Source organism: Euprymna scolopes, chromosome 11 (assembly GCF_053919585.1).
Source record: "Euprymna scolopes isolate OS-2025 chromosome 11, ASM5391958v1, whole genome shotgun sequence".
Lineage (NCBI taxonomy): Eukaryota > Metazoa > Mollusca > Cephalopoda > Sepiida > Sepiolidae > Euprymna > Euprymna scolopes.
In genome coordinates, this window is record NC_136492.1 from 58,934,419 (window position 1) to 58,954,572 (window position 20,154).

The 20,154-nt window shown below is 32.9% G+C and overlaps 1 protein-coding gene across 2 annotated transcripts in view; it reads right to left on the bottom strand.

The window, feature by feature from the left end:
• Window positions 1-20,154, bottom strand: part of LOC145287866 (alanine--tRNA ligase, cytoplasmic-like) — a 108,157-nt gene that overhangs the window by 66,701 nt on the left and 21,302 nt on the right. For both annotated transcript variants that reach the window (XM_080135746.1, XM_080135747.1), the window contains 4 exons: window positions 16,883-17,074; window positions 9,341-9,485; window positions 6,202-6,347; window positions 2,342-2,450 (listed from right to left, as the gene is read on the bottom strand). In XM_080135746.1, coding sequence (XP_079991872.1) covers window positions 2,342-2,450; window positions 6,202-6,347; window positions 9,341-9,485; window positions 16,883-17,074 — 592 coding nt within the window. The remainder of the gene's footprint in view (window positions 1-2,341; window positions 2,451-6,201; window positions 6,348-9,340; window positions 9,486-16,882; window positions 17,075-20,154) is intronic.

The following is a 20,154-nucleotide window of genomic DNA, read 5'->3' on the forward strand; positions in this document are numbered from 1 at the left end:
AATCCTAGAGAGGATGAAACGCGGAATATTCAGTGTAGCTTAATCGCCATATATATTTTATAACTTACTATATATATATATATATATATATATATATATATATATATATATATATATAATAAAAATTACGATTAAATTTACCAAAATGATCCAAGATGGTAAAATTAAAGTATATTATAAATATGAAAGAAATAATATTTATAAAATTATCTCAGCCAGATGTTTTTAACTCATTTCAAAGTGTTTTTTAACATATTTTATTAACTATTTGCTCATATATATATATATATATATATATATATATATATATATATATTATGGCAGTAGAGTTTAGTTTCCTAGAAGTACATCCAATGAAACAACATGTGTCTACCAAAAAGTGCTCAATGAGTAAACAGAGTTTTCAAGGGTAATTCATGGCCTGAAGACGTAATCTTCCCAGTAATGGGTGATTACAGAAACATGTATGCACATATGTAGCCATCAATGTTTGTATAAATAAATTTAACATATATATATAAATAAAAATTCACATGCCATCCCTTTTTAAAAGATGGAATCATCTGATCAATGAAGACAAGAATCAAGGAAGGAAGTATACCCGGACAGTTTTATAATTATATAGATTGTTTTATATCATTATCTTTAGCTCGTGGTTGAGATGGAGTTCATGTGTTCATGCCAGATATCCTGATAATCATTTCTTGGCCATTGCTAGAAAAAACAAGTGAAACCAATTTTTTTTTTTTATTTTACACTGATGAACAAATAAAGTTGGTTAACAGCCCCATATAGCTACCATAGACAACGCTTTAATATTTTAAAGAAAAAATGTGAAAAGAAAATACTAAAAAAATACCGAAATATACAGAAAAAAAATGGTCAAATTGGAGGTGGTTACAAAATAGTTGATCATTTTATATTAAATTTTAATTGGAAAGTGACACCCCCCACCTCCACTCTAAAATATTTGATATAAATATAAAACATCTTTTTTCAATTGATTTGCAACTTCTGCCCAATTTGTTAATTTGCCATTGCAAAAAAAAATGTTTGTAAAAAATTACATAAATTATTTTTACATTTGGTTACACTGTTTTTCTTTCATACCAAAGAAAATGCTCTTGGTCATAAAGTGAGTGGTAATTTCATCTTAAATTTATATGGGAAACTGATCTATCTTCTAAAATCTAAAATATTTTTTTAAATAAATAATGAACTGCGAATTCTCTCACAACATGATGGATAATTGTACAAAAATTTTAAAATTTGGTGAGTAAAAAGATGAAAAAAGAGGGTTAGGGTTAGTAAGTAGGGTGCTAGATAGCGAATAGGCATCAAATAGTGATAGTTTCTATAATAAATGGGGCTTGGACAGGTACATCAGGTCAGAGTGGACTTGAGAGTAATGAAAACTAAGGTGTAACTTCACATTCTAAAAAGCACCTAAAAGTGGGGCATCACCATTGGATGCAGTTTTGTAACACATTCAGTATGGTTGGGATGGTGGGGGGTATCACCTTCAATATCTTTACTATATAAAAATTCCAATGAAATCAGTAGGCGGTATGTTTGATTATTGTAGACCTGCTTAAATTTGTCAGTGTTTTTGGAGAGTTAGTGCTTTTTTTTTTTTTTTTTTTTTTTTTTTTTTTTAAATTGTTTCAGTTCAATTACATACAATTAAGTGTTGTTTGCCATTCAGTGATTTTGAAACTTTTACCATTCAGGGCATCTTGTGGTGAATTGTATTGATATTTTTTTAGTTTGGTTTGGTTGGGTTGGGTTGGGTTGGGTTTGGTTGGGTTGCTAAGTTTTATAGCATATCAACTCTTTTCGGGTTATTTAATACTTAATCCAGTAATTTTGAAAAAAGTTTTAAAAGTTCTTTATATCTTGAAATATTTATTCATGGTGTTTGGTTTGGTTGTTTTGTTTTGACATATAAACCCTTTTCGGGTCATTTGTTTATGCTTCAAGTTCTTAATATCTTAAAATATTCATGCTGTTTGGCTTAGTTGTTTTGTAGAATTGTTTTGCTTTTGGCCTTGCAGAACAGGATTGAGTTTTGCAAAAAGGGAAAGAAAAAAAAGTAATAACATTAATGTTTGGTGAATTGTAGATGAGAAACCAGTATCTTCAGACAGCCTGATCTGATATCAGCAGTCCTTTTTCTCCATTTCCTTCCAATTCTGGCAACTCTTTTTTTATTTAAAACTCAACATTTTCTTTGATTCATATTTCTCAACTAGACATCAAGTTAGAAATCAATCCCAACAACCAATTCAGTAACAGACTTTTTTTTTTTCAAAATGTTAAAAATGTAAAACAAATCGCTTACCAATGATTCAGCAACATCATCAACAAGCAACTGTGTCATTCCTTTCGGCGCATGAAGAACTGAACGTGCCTCGTTTAAGCTACGATGGATTACTTGTCGTAATTTGTGTCTAGAAAAACAACAACAAATAATAAATAAAACGAAACCAAAATGCTTCAAATATAGATGCAAGAAAATTATCAAAGATAATGATAATATTGAAATCGCATCAAGAGCAGTAATTCCATCATCATTATTGTCAATATGGATCAATACTAAAATGGGTAATCATTTGGTAATACCAGGCGCTGTATGTATTCAGAGCCTGAAGAGGGATGAGCGCAACTAGGCCATTCTTGCCCAAGACACACTACATGAAGTAATGCAGTACCCCCTCCCCCTCCAATCTCAGAGGGTTAAGTGACGATCTGGATCTGGATAGTCGACATTTGTATTACATGCTGACATGTATTCGATGGCTTTTAGAAATTGATTGCTAAACTCACTTATCTCTGGCCAGGTCTTTATGTATTCCCTCTGTCTCTCAAACTCATTCTTATAACTTCCTCGCATGTCTTCTTTGGCCTTTCTCTGACAGCTAACCCTACTTGCTTAAATCTACCAACCCAAGAACTTTTATCCATTCTTTCAACACAACTAGACCACAAAAATTTCCTTACACATCTCTCTATATTGTTCACATTTAATCTCCCTCTGAGGTCATCAGATCTAAGCCTGTCTTTAAGAAACACATTACACATTCGTTGCATCATTCTCATATAATTTCTTTTCATGCAACGCATGTCTTCAACCTCTGCTGGCCACATTTCACTTCCATACATCATCACACGATGTAAACGTGCTAGACAGACTCTTTCCTTAACAATTGTAATACTAACATTACTCACTACTCAAACGGACACGATTCTGACTTTAAAAAAAAATCAGTGCTTTAAGGTCTTTCATAAGGTTTCACCTTAACAGAAATCAAGTTTGTTCTCTATGAAATATTTTTTTATATTCTACATTGTAATTACATCCATTTAAAATGTTAAAGGAATCAATTAGGTTGCTCTGCATTCTGTATTTCAAAATCTAAAATGATGTGATAGGCAATTTTTCCAATCTCCATCACATTTTAGGGGGGAGGGATGGGGTGATGTTGTACCTGCTCTGTTATCACGCTGACACACCAGTTCTCATTAGATCACCAAAGTTAAGCAATATTGAGCCTAGTCAGTACCAGATGGGTGACTAATTTGAAAATTCCAAGTGCTGTATGTAGGAGGACGTCGACACCTCCCTGCAAGAGTTGCAAAAACCTAACGTCGTCATCTCCCCTAATGGGGATATACATGTGACTGGGAACCACTTGTGAATTTCATACTCCCATGGAACTTCCTCCTTTGGAGGAAGCCAGTTAAACCTACATAAGCTTAGTGTCGTTTCCATTTTTTTTATTCTCCCAGGCATTATCTTTTCTAGAACTGAAATAGTGTTGGAGAGAAGGACAGAATAATGGGGGAGAGGGAAAGAGAGAAAGATTATTATTGTTAAAATGGGTTGAGGAAACAGAATTACCCGGGATCAAAAATGTCACTGTTTTTTTTTTAATTATTATTCAGAGTTATCCAGGAGCAATTTTAAAAATAAGAATTCAGTACTACATCTAGAAGGGATATCTCCAGTAAATGAATTACATTGCATCATTTTTTTCAGCATATTAAAACAAGAAAGAGGAATGGGTTGGGTGGAGGGCAAAGAAACGGTTAAGAATAAACACGGAAAAATGGAGGAGAAGGAAAGAGAGAAATATAAAGAGACAGAGAGAAATGGGAGAGGTAGAAGTTTTAATAAAACAATGCTACACAAACAATTTAACTTCTATTTAGTTTGTTATAGCCCTAAGCAACACTGGGTAACCCTGCTAGTTGGTCATAAATCATAAACATCGTGCTAGAGTTAAGTGCAGAAATGATGAGTCAGATGTATAAGTTATGACTGGATTGTGGACACACATATACAAAAGTAGATGCCTCGCATTAGTGGCGCTTAATCATGTGACTGATAGTAGGGATTTGAAGCAAGATCAATAATTGTGGTTTAAAACTTTATAAATAATGTGGATAGATCCCTTGTAACTCTCTGGAGATAAACCAGAGCAACATATGGTTAACAAAAATACAATAAAATATTGCAGTCATCATCTTTCATCCATGAGGATCAAGCAACTCAGTTGAGAAAAAAGTATCTAGACCCTGTCATCGACATCAGTTTTCCTTGACCTTGGTATTTATTTGCTTCCAGACGAAAGCAAATTAAACACAAGGCCATTTTTTAATGTGGGGGAAAACCAGCTCCCCCCCCAAAAAAAAGGAGGCACTCTGGCAGAGTTCAAATAAATAGCAATTGTCTCAATATGAAGGGTTTCCCCCCACATCAACCGAGGCCCAACTGACTTAAAAAGTAATTGTCTCAGTATGAAGAATCTCCCCTATGTTGACCAAAATCTAATTACGTAAGTGAAGCATTAGAACAGATACTACACCGTGATCCTGGCCCGAAGGCCAAGGATCTTTCCTTAGCCTTATGGCTAGGAGCAAAGTGTAGTATCTGTTCTGATACTACACTTCACCTTTTTTGACCTCGATCAGTGGAGGGGAAATTCTTCTAGATTGAGGCAATTTTTATTTTTATTCCTATCCAGAGTGCCCCTTTTTGGGAAGCTGGATTTTCCCCACATTAAAAACTGACCTTGTGTCTGACTCTGCCCTCATGGGGAGGCAAGTAAATAGGTACATGCATAGAATCGTTAAAGGGTTATATAAAATTATCCTGCGCTTGAGCTCCTTTTAACGTTGTGATCATGGCCCCCAACAATTGAGCTGAAAAAAAAAAGGACGAAGTAAAAAAAAAAAAAAAACTTCATTTCTAAAGTAAAACAGCTGTTTCTGACATGAGCACATTTCACATTTGGCAAAATCAGCAACATCTACTTCCAAACAATGGGTCAACAATAAAAGTATTGTAAACGTTTTGTCAACACCAGACATGTGATTTTTTAGTTATTCAAGAATCACTGGGAGAGAGAGAAGAAAGAGAATAAAATAGGAACAATTTATTATTTCCAAACAAAAACTCAAAATCTCACCTAAGTTCACTGATCATATCACATGACTTACCCTCTCTCTTCAATTTCTTAACTTTCACTCACTGTATTCCAGCACATGTCAAACTTAACCTGATTGAACTTTCAATAAATACTTCATATCGAAGGTTGTTTCATATATGAAGCCCTCAGAATCATACAATACCCCAGAATACATATAATATATATCCTAGACTACTCTGTGATTCTGGGAGCTTCATATAAAACAATAATGCTTGTCCATAATTCCTCTATATTAAAAAACAAAGATTGAGAAAGATCTGTATGATGTATTCAGCCATGATAAAAATAATGTATACCAAAATTCACTAAATTTGATCACATAGTTTTATTTGTAAATAAGAAAATCAAATGTTATGGGAAACTATAAGCAACAATCTTGCGATGCCATCTTGAAAACAGTGTGAACAAACAAGGAAGATAACTCCAAATCGAGATTTTAGAAAGCCATTCTTAACACAGGGAGAAGGAAAGCATTAGAAAAACTCAAATTTGCTTGAAAATGGCTTTCTTTATAAAAATAAAACTTGATCAATTTAGGTATATGATATTTTCTTTCCGTCATGGGTACGGACATCAGAAAACTTTTTCTTTATTTTTGTTTTTCGTAAGGGGAAATTCTGGACAAGTGCCAAGCAATGTTCAAAGCTGATCTTTGTTAATCTTTTCAGCATTAATTACAGGATGACAAAAGGACAAATGACTCACTGACCCAAGTCCATCTCCACTGGGAAGCAATCCATCTGCAATGGCCATAGTACACATGCGAGAGTGGTCTGCAATAATACGGTAAGCCTTGTCAATGCCATCAATATCAGCCGCTCCAACTAATCCTTTATAAGGTCGTGTACCAGTGACCTACAAGAGTAAACAGACAATTTACCATTTTTTTGTCAAACAATAATTTTATTACAGGTCTGAATTTTTTTAGATGAGGGTCGATTGTTTATATAACTTGTTTTGATTGAACTATTGTTCTTATCTTGAGCGTTATTTGTGCAACGTTTCAATCAGTGTAGTCTTCGACCTCTACCAAAATGACTACCTAGAGAGCATTACATCGGCTCCAGAAAATCTAGACAAAAACACCAAAGGACAATACCCGAAAACTCACCACAATTTGTACACCATACATAAAGCGTCTGTCCGAAAAAAATTTTTAAAATATGCAGTCCATATGAAATCAGAACAATATTCAAGAGTGACTCGACTTTCAAAAAACACCTAGTACGAGTCAAGCACCCGACAGAAAATCTTATGACAAAAAAATCGCATATATGAGATTTTATACAAATGTGGAAAATTATACAGTGCTGAGACCAGTCGCCCCTTGACTAGAAGAACACCGTAAAGTCATAACATGGAGCGGGAGGTTGAAATCGGAACTAGCTGATCACACATGGAAAGAAAAGGAACACGCTTCCATTTGTGGAACGAGGTCAAAATAATTGGCAGGGATGCAAGATGGACAGTCAGACAACTCAAAGAAGTGGCATGTATGTTGAAAAAAAAAAAAAAATTACCAAGCAGACCAAGTATAGAAATTAGTAGCATATGGAAACCTCTAGTTGTAGGAAAAACAAAAATTTGTACAACTCCCTCCTTAAAATTTCAATAATAAAAGGGAGAAAATCCCCTGTTGAACTTTATTAGAGTTGCTTCCCCTTTGTCAAACAAATTTTTTTCATATATATGAAATTACAGTGAAAAAACAAAAAATTCTAATATGAAACCTTTGACGAAGACAGTAATTTTTTGTTCTTTTCTTTTTCAAGATATGTTAGAAATATTCTTAATAAGATTTTAGGGCAATTTGCCAAAGTGAATTTATGTAAATTACCCACTATTACCTCAGGAGAGGCTATATATAAACACTATAAAAAAGAACATTTGGACGAGAGGAGCTCAAAAGGGATTTACTGAAAGAACAGGAGCTCGAAAAGAATTTACAAAAAGGACAAGAAGGCGTCAAAAAAGAATTTACTGAAGGAATGAAAGCACTTATCACCTCTATTACCTAATTTTCTTCAACACAAAAGAACATTCTCCAGGACAACCGTTTTGGAAACTACTGAACTTCAAACTGATATAAGTATTACTTTTTATTGCATTTGTAATTATAATCGAATAGAATTTGTTTTTGGATGCATTAACTTGTTGGTTTTTAATTACCTTCATTCAAAAAATAGGTTGTACTGCTACAAAAGAGTGTTCTTTTCTATATACAAAAAAAAGTATTAAAAATAACTCAAGAAAATTTCTACCATATAACAACCAAAATGCATGACAAAGGTCAAAGGCTACACTGACCGAAACATTGCACAACACTCAAGATGAGAACAATAGTTCGATCAAAACAAGCAATATAAACAGTTTTATTCTACAGGAACTTTATTAGAAAATGATCAATTTAATTAAGAAAATTAAACTTATACATTCTTATGTACAGACAAGCATTATAAAAAGTGCTTATCCAACTTTACCTCAATATTAAAAAATCATAATTGTACAAAAGCTTTATCAAGTACATACTTGTTAAGTTAAAAAAAAGTTGTGCCATTGTGTTTATTTTCTTTTTATTAATAATTTTTAATATTGAAATAAAATTTACACAAATTAATCCAGTATTTTTGTTTTTATAAAATAAAATAAAATTTGATAAATTTCTAGCTGGTATTATTATAATGACAGATGTTTGAATTATGTCCCTTGGTTGTTGACCTTAATGTAAGCAGATAATGACTGACTAGCTATTTTGCTGTTAAAATGTGATCATTCTTGTTTCAAAAAATACTTGAATTTGTGTGATTTTTGGTCATTTTGAAACCTAACATGTAAGTAAATAATAAACTTATTATTTTGATAAAGAAACTGATTTTCAAGCAATTATATAATATCTTTAAGAAAATGATTTTTAAGCAAGGAATTCATAGGCATTATAAAATACATTTTGCAAGTTTGAATTATTGAGTTATCTTCCTTTGGTTTTGATTTTTTTTTTTCTTTAGATTGTTTTCAACATGGCAGACAAGTCAACGGCTTTTCTGTTACTTATAAAATTTGATTTTTTTATTTAAGAATAAAACTACTTGATCAATTTCAGTGATTTTTGGAATATGCCATTTTGGTTTCATCACAGATTTTTTATTTTTGTTTTTTAATATAGGCGGAATACTGTACTAAAAACATTTTATTATAAACGATAGCAAAATAAGAGGTAGGTGCATAAAAATATAGGATTAGTATTATAAAATTTGGTTGATGAGAATTTTTCAATAGAAAACAAAACTACATGTTTCATCAGTGACTTTACACTGGCAAGAAGTGACCAATATTACATGACAAATGAGCGAGGGGTGGGGGTTCTATAGGCAGAAGGGGTTGAATGCTTTATACATGTAAGCTATGAAGAAAGAATAAAGCTCCAAAATGATTTATAAAATCCAGGTTTATTTCTCAATGTTTCTTTAATAATAATGTTTTTCAAAGCTGCTAGTGAGAAAAAGACACCGGCAGAGAAAAGAGAAAATGGAAACTTTAACCGCCACATGACTAAAGTAATATGTTCAGCTAATTCTGCAGACAAAGCAAATACATTATGGGGGATTGAAGAACATCCAAACTATGTTACAAAAACCAAGCAACATTATGATTGGCTAACAATTAAGCACAGCTATTCCTATGCAAATTGGTGACCCCCGTCTATTGTAACAAAAAGAATTGTAATAGTGTCAACTATAGCAACAAGTGATTTTCTCTAATCTATTATTTAAAAGGGGAGATAACTGCTGAGAAAAATAGTTAACATACATTCTAATTTCAAGAGAGTTTATCAGCTTTGTACAACTTACTTTGTGAATTGTGTTGAAAAGTCCATGGAAGAGATCAGTCGAATAATTATCATATGATCCATTAAGAACTGCAACAAGTCTTTCAAATCCAACTCCAGTGTCCACATGATGACGAGGAAGCTTTTTCAGGGATTGGTCTGCCAATCTAAAATGAAAACCAGACCATTTAAAAAAAAAAAAAAAAAAATTCTATATTATTTTTATTTTTCTGAAATCCTTTGATATGAGGCTTCATAATTTATGCATTCATTTTTTTTTTTTTTGCAAACTGTTATCCTCATCTTCATATCCCATTGCTGTTAATCACCTGAAGAAGGCTAGAGGATAAATTGGCCAAAACATGGTGAAACGATAACAACTATGATAACAGTCTGCAAAAAAAAAAAAAATCAATACACAAATCAGAAGCTTCATTTTAAAGGATTCAAAAAAAATAAAAAATAATATATAATACCATTCAGTACAGACCTGACAATCGAAGACCAGATAAGAATACAAAATTGGATTTATAAAGCCATAAAATCCAACCTTGATCGCCTTTTGGGCCCGTGGTGCAGTGGATAGAGATGTTGAGTCTTTACAGTTCCAGGTGAGCATTGTCTGAAGATACTAGTTTCAATTTTACCCTAAGCAGGCCAGAGGATTAGTTGATCAAAACGTGATGAGACAACAACAACAATTATGGAAGGCATTAATTACTGGGAATACAGTAATAAGATTCAGCATTCCTATCTTGTCGCGGTTAATCACCTGAAGAAGGCCAGAGGATAAGCTGACCAAAACATGGTGAAACGATAACAACTATGAAGATGAGGATAACAGTTTGCAAAAAAAAAATGAATACACAAAAAAAAAGATTTATTGCAGTTTTTTAATAATTCGTAGTAAAAAATATCAAACATAAAAATTAAAAGAATGTATGGTACAAGTCCAGATTTCATCCTAATTAGAAAAAAACAAAAATGCAGAAAAAACTTTGATCGACGTAATGCAATGAAAATGTCATATTTCAGAAATCATATAAACTGATCAAGTAGTTACTTTTTTTTATAGAAACTCATTTTATAACGATTTTTAATGATTTTAATAGTAAATCGTAGCCATTACAAAACTGATTTTGATCTCGGTAGTTTAAATTGAGTTGTCTCCCTTTATTAAATATGGCAGATCACGACAACTCACTTTCTTATAAAATTTGATTTTATTAGTAAAAAATTACTTGATCAATTTACGTGAATTTTGGAATATGACATCTTCATTCAGTGATGGGTTCATACATCATAAAGATTTCCGATTATTTTCTGTATTCTTGTTTTTTTTTAATTAGGTTGAACTTGCACTGAATGCATATATGTAAAATATTACATGTTCATAAACCACTTTGGGGGAGGGCAATATCTTTTACAGAGCATCTAGATATAACACAAATCTTAGACAGAAGGTTGGAGATGAAAACTTTGAACTAAGGCAGAGTGCACTAATACTTTCTCTGATCCTAGACAGAAGAGCAAAAAAATAATTTCCTTTTTCTATTTAAACAAAATAAAAATAAGTGAAATTAAAATTCATAATCAAACATAAAAATGTTTGAGTTGTTTGAATTATTTTGAACTATTCTTCTCATCTTGAGTGTTATTTTCATATTTCAGCTAATGTAACCTCCAATCTTCAGGTATGTGGTGTTGAACTGTACAACCTTTCTGTCAGAAATCTGTACGGAATTTCAAAAGAACCCTTTATTTTATCTATGCAAGGACTTGTGGCATAATGGATAAAGTATTTGGTAAAATTCAGTTGTGACCTTTGGGACAAACTTCATGCAAATCTTCCACATCTTCAGTTCCTCATGAATAATTGTGTGTACAGTTCCCACACTGACATCAAACTGTGCACTTATTGTCTCTGTAGACTGCCGACGATCCTTATCCATTAAATTCTTTATTTGGCCAATCAACTTTGCTGTTCTGATTTCCTTACTCTTCCCGCACCTCTCATCACCCCTTACAGACTCCCTGCCTTCCTTGAATCTCTTATACCACTCAAAAACTGATGTTTGATTCATGCAAGATGGTCTAAAAGTAGTCTGAAGCATTCCATACGTTTCCGTGCCATTTTTTCCAAGTTTAAAACCGAATTTTATTGCATATCGTTCTTCTAAAGTGTCCTCACGTTCAGATTGCATTTTTAAAACTCACCAGCTGTGACAATCAGGCTTTAGTAGGGTGTATTCCAATTCCTGCTGTAGCTGTTCATTTGAACCTGAAATCATAAAATTTGGTCAGTCATCTCATAAGATGCATAGCAATAACATACTGAATTTCCAAGAGTCTACGACAATTTTAAATGCTTGTACAAAAAGTCTGGAAACTTATTGAAGGCACCTTGTAGGTTAGTTTATAAAAGCTGTCCAACATATGCCAGAAAATAAAACTAATAATGCTTGTTACACAAAGTGTTGCCATCTCAGTAGGTTAGTTAGTTGCTTACTTACTCAAATCTAGAGATTTTTTTTTTTTTTTTTTTTTTACAAAGGCATCACCACATTATCAAGGCCCAGAGGCCACTCAAGGATAAGGGTTAAAGAGTGTACAGTAGAAATTGGTCAATATAGTAATCATTAGTAATGAAAATTTGGTAAATTTAATAACTTATATGGAACGGCTCATCAAGATCGAATAACGTTATATTAAGACAAACGTTTCCAATCATTTTGGCCATATTCAAACTCATGCCAAAAGTAGAGATATAATATAATAATATATATGGCATAAATAATCAATCATAATCGCTAGATTACCAAAATTAAGCAGCATTGAGCCTAGTCAGTACCAGATGGTTAACCAATTTGAAAATTCTAGATACTGTATATAGGGGGGGGGATATTAATGCCTCTCTTCAAGAGCTGCAAAAACCTAACGCCGTCATCTCCCCTAACAGGAATATACATGCGACTGGGGACCGCTTGTGAATTTTATACTCCCAGGAAACTTCCTCCTTTGGAGGTAACCGGTTAAATCCGCATTAGAGTTAGTGCTGCAATTTCATTTCATTTAATGTTAGAAGAGTAATAACCTATGCTGATGTGATTGTTTTTATAAAGAAATCACTCCAGACAAGGTATGAAGCCATCTGATGTAAGAAGCTACAAATCTGTATATCTATAAAAGTGAGAATGTGTGTGTGTGTGTGTGTGTGTGAGGACACTTCTCAACCTATATACTCAATAAATTTTTGATCTACAGATTGTAAATTTAGTATGTAGGGCATCCAGACATGTGGAAAACTTTTTAATCAGTTTTCATCTAGAAGGGCTGCTAAGGGGTCAAAATTGAAAAATTGGTATTTGCGAGTCATCGGATTCGTATCTATTTGTTGTTTCAAGAATGCGCATGCGTGAATCATTCTCATTACAGATTCCTTATGTTAAGAATAACTAGGTTTGAAAACACTTTTTAAATATCATATCAAGCTAGCCTAATGGTTATCATACTTGATTCACTGTCTTTAAGTTTTAGCTTCTATCTCAACTCAAGTATTTTTTTTTACTTACAAGAAGTAAACTGTTTAGAAAAAACATAATACTCGCATGCACATGTCTCAGTTTCTGTATGAATTAAAATATAATATTTATAATATTTATGCGTATTTTACAACTGGGCAATGCCGGGCAGCCTGCTAGTATATATATATATATATATATATATATATATATATATATATATATATATATAGCAGGCTGCCCGGCATTGCGAATGTCTATTTAAATAGACATTCAAACAAGTTATTTGCAGGGCGTCCCTTCTGTGGTCGAGTGGGAAAACTGCCGACTGTCAGCACGACGGTTCTAGGTTCAATCCTTGGCTTGAGAGAGATGCTAGTCTAGCGGCACTGATGAGTTGTGATACAACGAAACAGGACTGTATGTCGATGACTACAAATATATATATATATATATATATTACTTCAAGGTCAAAATAGCTAACAAATGATAGACGTTTGATCCATAGATTCCAACCCAAAAAACAGTAATTCTTCCTCTTTTGTCAGAAACATCGTTCATAGCATGTGAAGCCTAAAGGATAAAATAAGGCTAAACAGGAGGTACGAAGCTGCTAAAAGTTAATCCAAAATCTACTTTCTACTATCCTGTTTTAATGCAGACTTTCTGAAGCAATTACAATCATTACAGAGGATCTTATAAAGAAACAGACAACTGGTAACAATTGCAATTTTGTATCAACTTTCCCAATTCTACAGATAAAAAAATGAAAGAAACATCTAAAACCCATCATGTGTTTACTTATCCATGGCCAAAAAAAAAATTGAGGTTGATACCTTTCTCACTAGTATGCATGTGCATACCTGAACATGATAGACCCAATATTGGTTGAACTCAGCATAATTCCATAGTTTGCAACAGTATCTATTAGGCTAACCATGCACCACTCTTTTAAGATAAGTGCAGCAACACTCGTGTATAAAGTATTGTTACTACATCTGCCACTAGCCTCTTCCTCAGAATAGCAACAAGAATTTCTTATCTAATAAGTGCCACACTGTCTGTCAAACTCAAGCCCCTGTCCCCTCACTGCAATGTTGCATCCCTGTGCTTGTTTTAAAAGTACTTTCATAGAATGTGCTCTGATGAACTTAGTACACTTGTAACGAAAATACACCCCCAACCAACCCAACTACAGAAAAATTCCATCCTTTCTCTTCTACTCAATAGGGTGTTTGTCCAAAAAACAATGAATATACTCCTATTTAATGTAAAGAAAAAAGAAAGAATATTTATTGTTCTAAAAAGAGATAAACTGTTACAATTCTCAATAAAGGAGAGATATATCTGTTTATTTATCTACAGAGGTTCTTCGATGCATGAAGTTTTCTTTTTACTTTGATAGTCTTGGAATTTCCTCCATGATCCCGGTATCTCCTAACCATACTAACATCCAGAAATTTCAATGTAGTGTGAACAAACATCTTGCTGACAAACTTCCCACCCAGGTTGTCCCTCTATAGATCTGGCCCCTATCACAGTAGTCTCATGTGCATCAATGACCTTGTTTCGGGTGAATAACTAAGTAAAAAATAATATTCGTCCTGTAGTATTACTGTACACATTTTTTCAATTGATATAATAATAAGCTGAGACAATTTCATGTTCATATGTACGTTATAAATTGGGCTATAACAACAGCATATTCTTTTCATTGTTTTGACTCGAGTATATATCCGACAAAGTTAGACAATTAATCAACCGAGGACCACATCACTCTACATAAAAACATATAAGATATCAATGGATATATAACTGAGAATCAAAACAAGGAAAAGAATATGCTGTTGTCATAGCCCTAGTTATCACCAACTACGGCTTTTGTAAACAATGGGATCACTCAATCCCTGAAGATTTATTTCAGAAATATTTAACTGATAATTATTTTTATGATAAGAAGGAAGAGAGTATTCACTTTGAAATGATTTAAATTGCAACAGTAAATGAATTTAATAAAGAACAGTTAAAGCTTTCATCTTATTTATTTAAAGGAGAATATTTAGTTAGCAACTATTTTTATGGTAAGGAGAATGTGTATTGCTTTTGGATAATCATCCTATTATGAAGGAGAAAGAGAAATTCAAGTTTTTTTGCATTTGGTATATAGCATCAAATTTGAAAATTAATTAACATAATTGATATAATAATATATCAGAAAAAGAATCTCCAGATTCGGCCGACCAAAGTCTTTAATCTGGCCCGTAGAGCTCTTATGGAAAACACAAAAATATTTAGAAAAAAACTTTTTAAATAGAAATGTTTGAAAATAGCGTGGCGAGTTTCCTTTTTGTTCAGAAAATGATTAAAAGAATGAGGTCTTGGAGAACCAGTTTCATTAAAAAGCAAAGCTAATGAGCAAAACTGTGTAGGTCTTTTCATCAACTGACATTTCATCACACGAACAATTATCATGGACTATTAATCACTAGACATTTAATCACATTGTTTTTTTTTTCATCATGGACACTTAATCACATCGAGACATTTAACCACTTCACCTTAGTAAATGCTAATAAAAATCCCACTGCTTGTAGATACAGAATTTTAAAATGGCTTTAAGCACCAACAACAACAATCACACTCCTTTTCAAGACAATTAGTTAAAGTAATTAAATGCACATGTGCTTACATGTTTGTGTGATTATCTGTGTGTGTGGGGCATGTTCACATCAAAAGATGGGATCACCTGATTGCTGAAGATTAATTCATTTAAAGAATATTTAGCTGCCAAGTCCTTTAATATATTTTTTTTTTAAATATTTAGCCGACAATTATTTACAGCAAGAAGAAAGAAAACATTTATTGCTTTATAAAGATTTGAATGGTTACAATTTTCAAGAAACATATACGCTTTATTTAAAGAATATTTAACTGACAATTATTTTTTATGGAAGAAGCAATTTTTGCTTAATATGCTTAAAAGTACATTGTGTGTGTGACCTACAGAAAGTTTAAAGAATGTAGATATATATATTTTTTTTTTACTGTAAGAAGAATGTTGTTTTTAAAAATATATAAATAATTACCATTTTCAATAAAATAAAGACACATTTGTTTCAGTTATTTAACAAATATTTAACTGACTTTAGCATTTAGTTTTATGGAAGAAGGAGGAGTAAAATTTTGCTTAATATCATGAATAGATGAAATGCTGAATTTTCATTGTTTATTCAACAATACCATTGAATTCAGTTCATCAATCAACATAATGATGAAGTGACTTCTCTGAAATGGAACACATACATCAAGTTTGTTGCCCAGGTCGCTGGGAAAATGGTAGGACCCTTCTACCGCTCCAGAAGATATCTTACTACTGATGCAATTCTCTATCTATATAAAAGCCAAGTACGTCCAAGGATAGAGTACTGCTGCCACATCTGGGCTGGAGCTGCTAAAAACAGTCTATCCTGCCTTGACAGAGTACAAAATAGACTTCATGGCTTAGTGGGGGGATGCCCTTTTCTCTTCGCTGCAACCTCTCTCCCACAGAAGAGATGTTGCGAGCCTGTCTTTGTTTTATCGTTATTTCCATGGCAAGTGCTCGTCCGAGCTCCAATCTCTGGTCCCGCATCGCCAATCTTTCACAAAAAACACCCGCCTAGCTGAAACCACTGTCAATAATTTTCCCCACTCTTTATCTGTGCCTAAATCAAAACATAGATTCCATGAACAAAGCTTCTTTCTTAGAAGTGCACACCTGTGGAACTCTCTTCCGTTTGCCTGTTTCTCACCTGACTACAACTTGGATGTCTTCAAGTCCAACATAAACAAATTTCTGATGAACCGCCCCCTTAAGTAAGACACTCTATCAAATCTCCAATACTAACAATCACTACGATACTATCCCATTGATTACTGTTCACGCAATAACCCTTATCCCAGAGTGGCTTCCAGGCCTTAATAAGTGGTCACCTCCATATAAAAAAAAAAAAAAAAAATCCCTGCATTTTATTTCGTAGTTGACAGACAAAAAGTTTACATACCTATCATACTGTATGAAGACTAAATTCCATAGTTCTATAACATCAGGAGATCCTGTGTTGACTAATGAGGCTGCATTGTCATGACCAGCATGGTCATAATGAATCTCAGTACAAGGTCCACAGGGTCCAGTGAAACCCATATCCCAAAAATTGTCCTTGGCTGAGAACGGCAAAATTTTCTCTGAAGGAATACTGCAAAAAAAAAAAAAAAACATTTTTTTTTTTTTTTTTGATAACAGAGCAAAAGTAATGAAGGCAGAAGTAACACAGCAATACAAAACTGAAGAAAAAAAAACAAGTGAAGTATGCATGGTCCCCCGTGAGTGCACAGTGAACAAGAAATAAAAAAGTTCAGCATTAGCCCCAAAAATCCTCAGGGGACGTCAAATCCTGGTGAAAATGAACAAACTGTCCAGTTTTAGGGCTTAACATATGTAAATTTGAGTTCTGTACCATGCAAAAAAAGAAACGACTAAGTCCATATTTTGTCACCCCCCCCCCCTCTCATTTAGCCCCTAAAGTCCCCAAGGCCTTAACATATTTAAATTTGAGTTCAGCACCATGCAAAACTGCTAAATAGACACACACAGAAAATTTTGGACAAATATGATAAAATAGCCCCTCAAATTTTTTTATTAGATCTAAAAAAGACCCCCCGGGGCACATCCAAAAGTTATCGCAAAGTATAGACAAACAAAATTATATAGAAATCAGTTAGTTACAACTTTTCAGAAAGTTTTTTAAAAATCCAAGGTATCAATTTTTTTTGCACAAAAGTGTCAATTTTAGCCATTTTAACCCAAAAGGCACCCCTAGAGGAGCAGCCGGAGTTTTCCCAGAAAATCCATTCTATTACTTTTTTACTCATATCATGTTTAATGTTTGTGCAAAATTTCAAAAAATTCCAAAGTGTAGTTATTGAGAAAAGTGCGAACAGACAACAGTGAATTTACAGGTCCATCCTTCTTTTTTTTTTGGGGCGGGGGCCAAAAGGTAATACAATAATAGAAAAGAAGGTGGATTCAGTTTATTTACTTTCATTAATACTGTCACACCTTTAGAAAATCTATACAAAATAATAGAGAAACAAGCAATACGAAACACATGTCCTCGATTCAGTTTATTCACATATTATACATTGATACTACCTATGAGTAAGGGTAGAAATATTTTCAAACAACTTTGTATACTATAGGGTGGGCCAAAATAAGGGTCCTATCTTTAAATTTCAATAACTTCCACAAAATAAAAGTTAAACTCAACAAACTTTATGTGTGTGTAGACTGACCCTTCCGAGATTTTTTTGAAATAAACAAAACAAATTTTGGCCGAAAAACACTTCTTAAAACTTACATGAATTTATGAATTTTTAAAAATAGGACCCTTATTTTGGCCCACCCTGTATTTGAATAAATGAACCATAGAATTAGTAGACAGATACATGTTTACATTTTATAACAGACCACCTTATAGTAAAAAAAAAATCTTTTTGGCTGTTCACATTTTTAATAAAGCTGACATATAGTCATAGTTTCTGGATCAAAGATGATATTGCAATTGTCCAAAATTCATACTGACAAATTCTTAATGATAATACTAAAATAATCTGCTGAAAAAGCACTAGGAAGTACATATTTTTAGTGAAATCCAAGTGAAATATGGCAGTTCAAAATAAACTAACAGGAAAACTTATGAATATACTTATTTATCAGTGAAAAATATTAGTGTACCACAAAAAATATAGAAAATAAGCAATTAGAATTTTTATAAAAAGAAAAAATTATTTACTATTTATGATCTACAAACCCCAAATGACAAGCCAATATATTGTCTTCATATTAGAGTAAAGGAGATTGTTGTTACATGGCATTCACCAACTTCCTCCAAAGGAGAAAATGTCAAGGGTATATAAATTCACAGGCAGTCCCTAGTCGCCTGTAATGTTTGGTCAGGAAGCCAGTATCTTCAGACAGCTTGATCTGTTAGTTCTAGATGTCCTAACAGGTATTACCACTCTAAGCCAAAGTGAACCTGGGAGCAATGATAACTCAGGGGCAACTCCACATTCCCTACAGACACCGAATGAGGCTTCACCACCTGATGTCTTTTAAAGTTATAATTTTTTACCACAAGCTTGGCTTGATGCGAATGTCGGTCTGAGTCCATGAACTCTGAATAGTAAATTAATTTTATTTTTTTATTAATATTCAGCTCGATAATTTTGTGTAATTTTTGGTCTACACTAATGTTTTGTTTTGGTTTTTTTTACATAAGTTTTCCTGTTATTTTATTTTGAACTATCATATTTCACTTGAGTCTCAATAAAAAAAAGCACTAAAAAAGGACAGCAAATTTTAGTGGCTATATTTTATAAAACTGAAACATTTAGTGAATATTAGCTATACCAAACTAAAATTTAATTTTCATTATAGCTGAAAAGTTTTAATAGAACTTTGCAAAACAACCAATGGTTGCAACTGCTTTATAGCCACCAAATTATGATTGTTCTATGTTTGTTGAAAATTTTAAAAATTATCTTATGTACTATTGGAATATGAGCCAATTTCACAGCATATAACTAAAATTGCAGGTTTCAAACAAGAAAAAAAATAAAACTAAAAATGTAAAATCATCTTGTAGTAAATTAAAATTAATCAGAATGGAAGTGATATTTATTCAATCAGTATAAAAGTTGCACAAATCTCATTACTTCTCGAAAAATGTACAAAAATAACATGAAAGTGCAACTTTAACTGCTCATATATGATTTATTTAAACAGATAAAATATTTTTACTGCTTTTTTTTTTTTTACCTCAAACAAGGCACAGTGCTACTTGAACATAAGGGGCTACTACTTGCAGAGATACTATGTAGGGAGTTGAGCAGCAAGATGTCTGTTCACATTACACTTGAACTTCTGCACATCAGTACAGTCAGGGAAGCAGGGATCCGGGAGAGAATTTCCAAGTCTAGCAGTTCGAGGGAAGAAACTATTTGAATAGAAGACTTTCCAACTTCTAGGGATCTCTAAAGTGAAGGGGTGAGATTTTGCTGCTTCTTGGGTTAGTCAGGGGTTGGAGTTCATTGGCACATTTTCCAGTCAAATACTTGGAAAATAAGGCACAGGAATGCAACATTTTGTCGATGAGACAGAGGTTGGTGTTTAGTTGACCTATTAGTTTGACGACGCTTTTTTGAATTGTGTCTAGGAGTAAAAGACGAGTAGCAGATGCACCAGTCCAGATGTGGCAACAATACTCCATGCATGGAC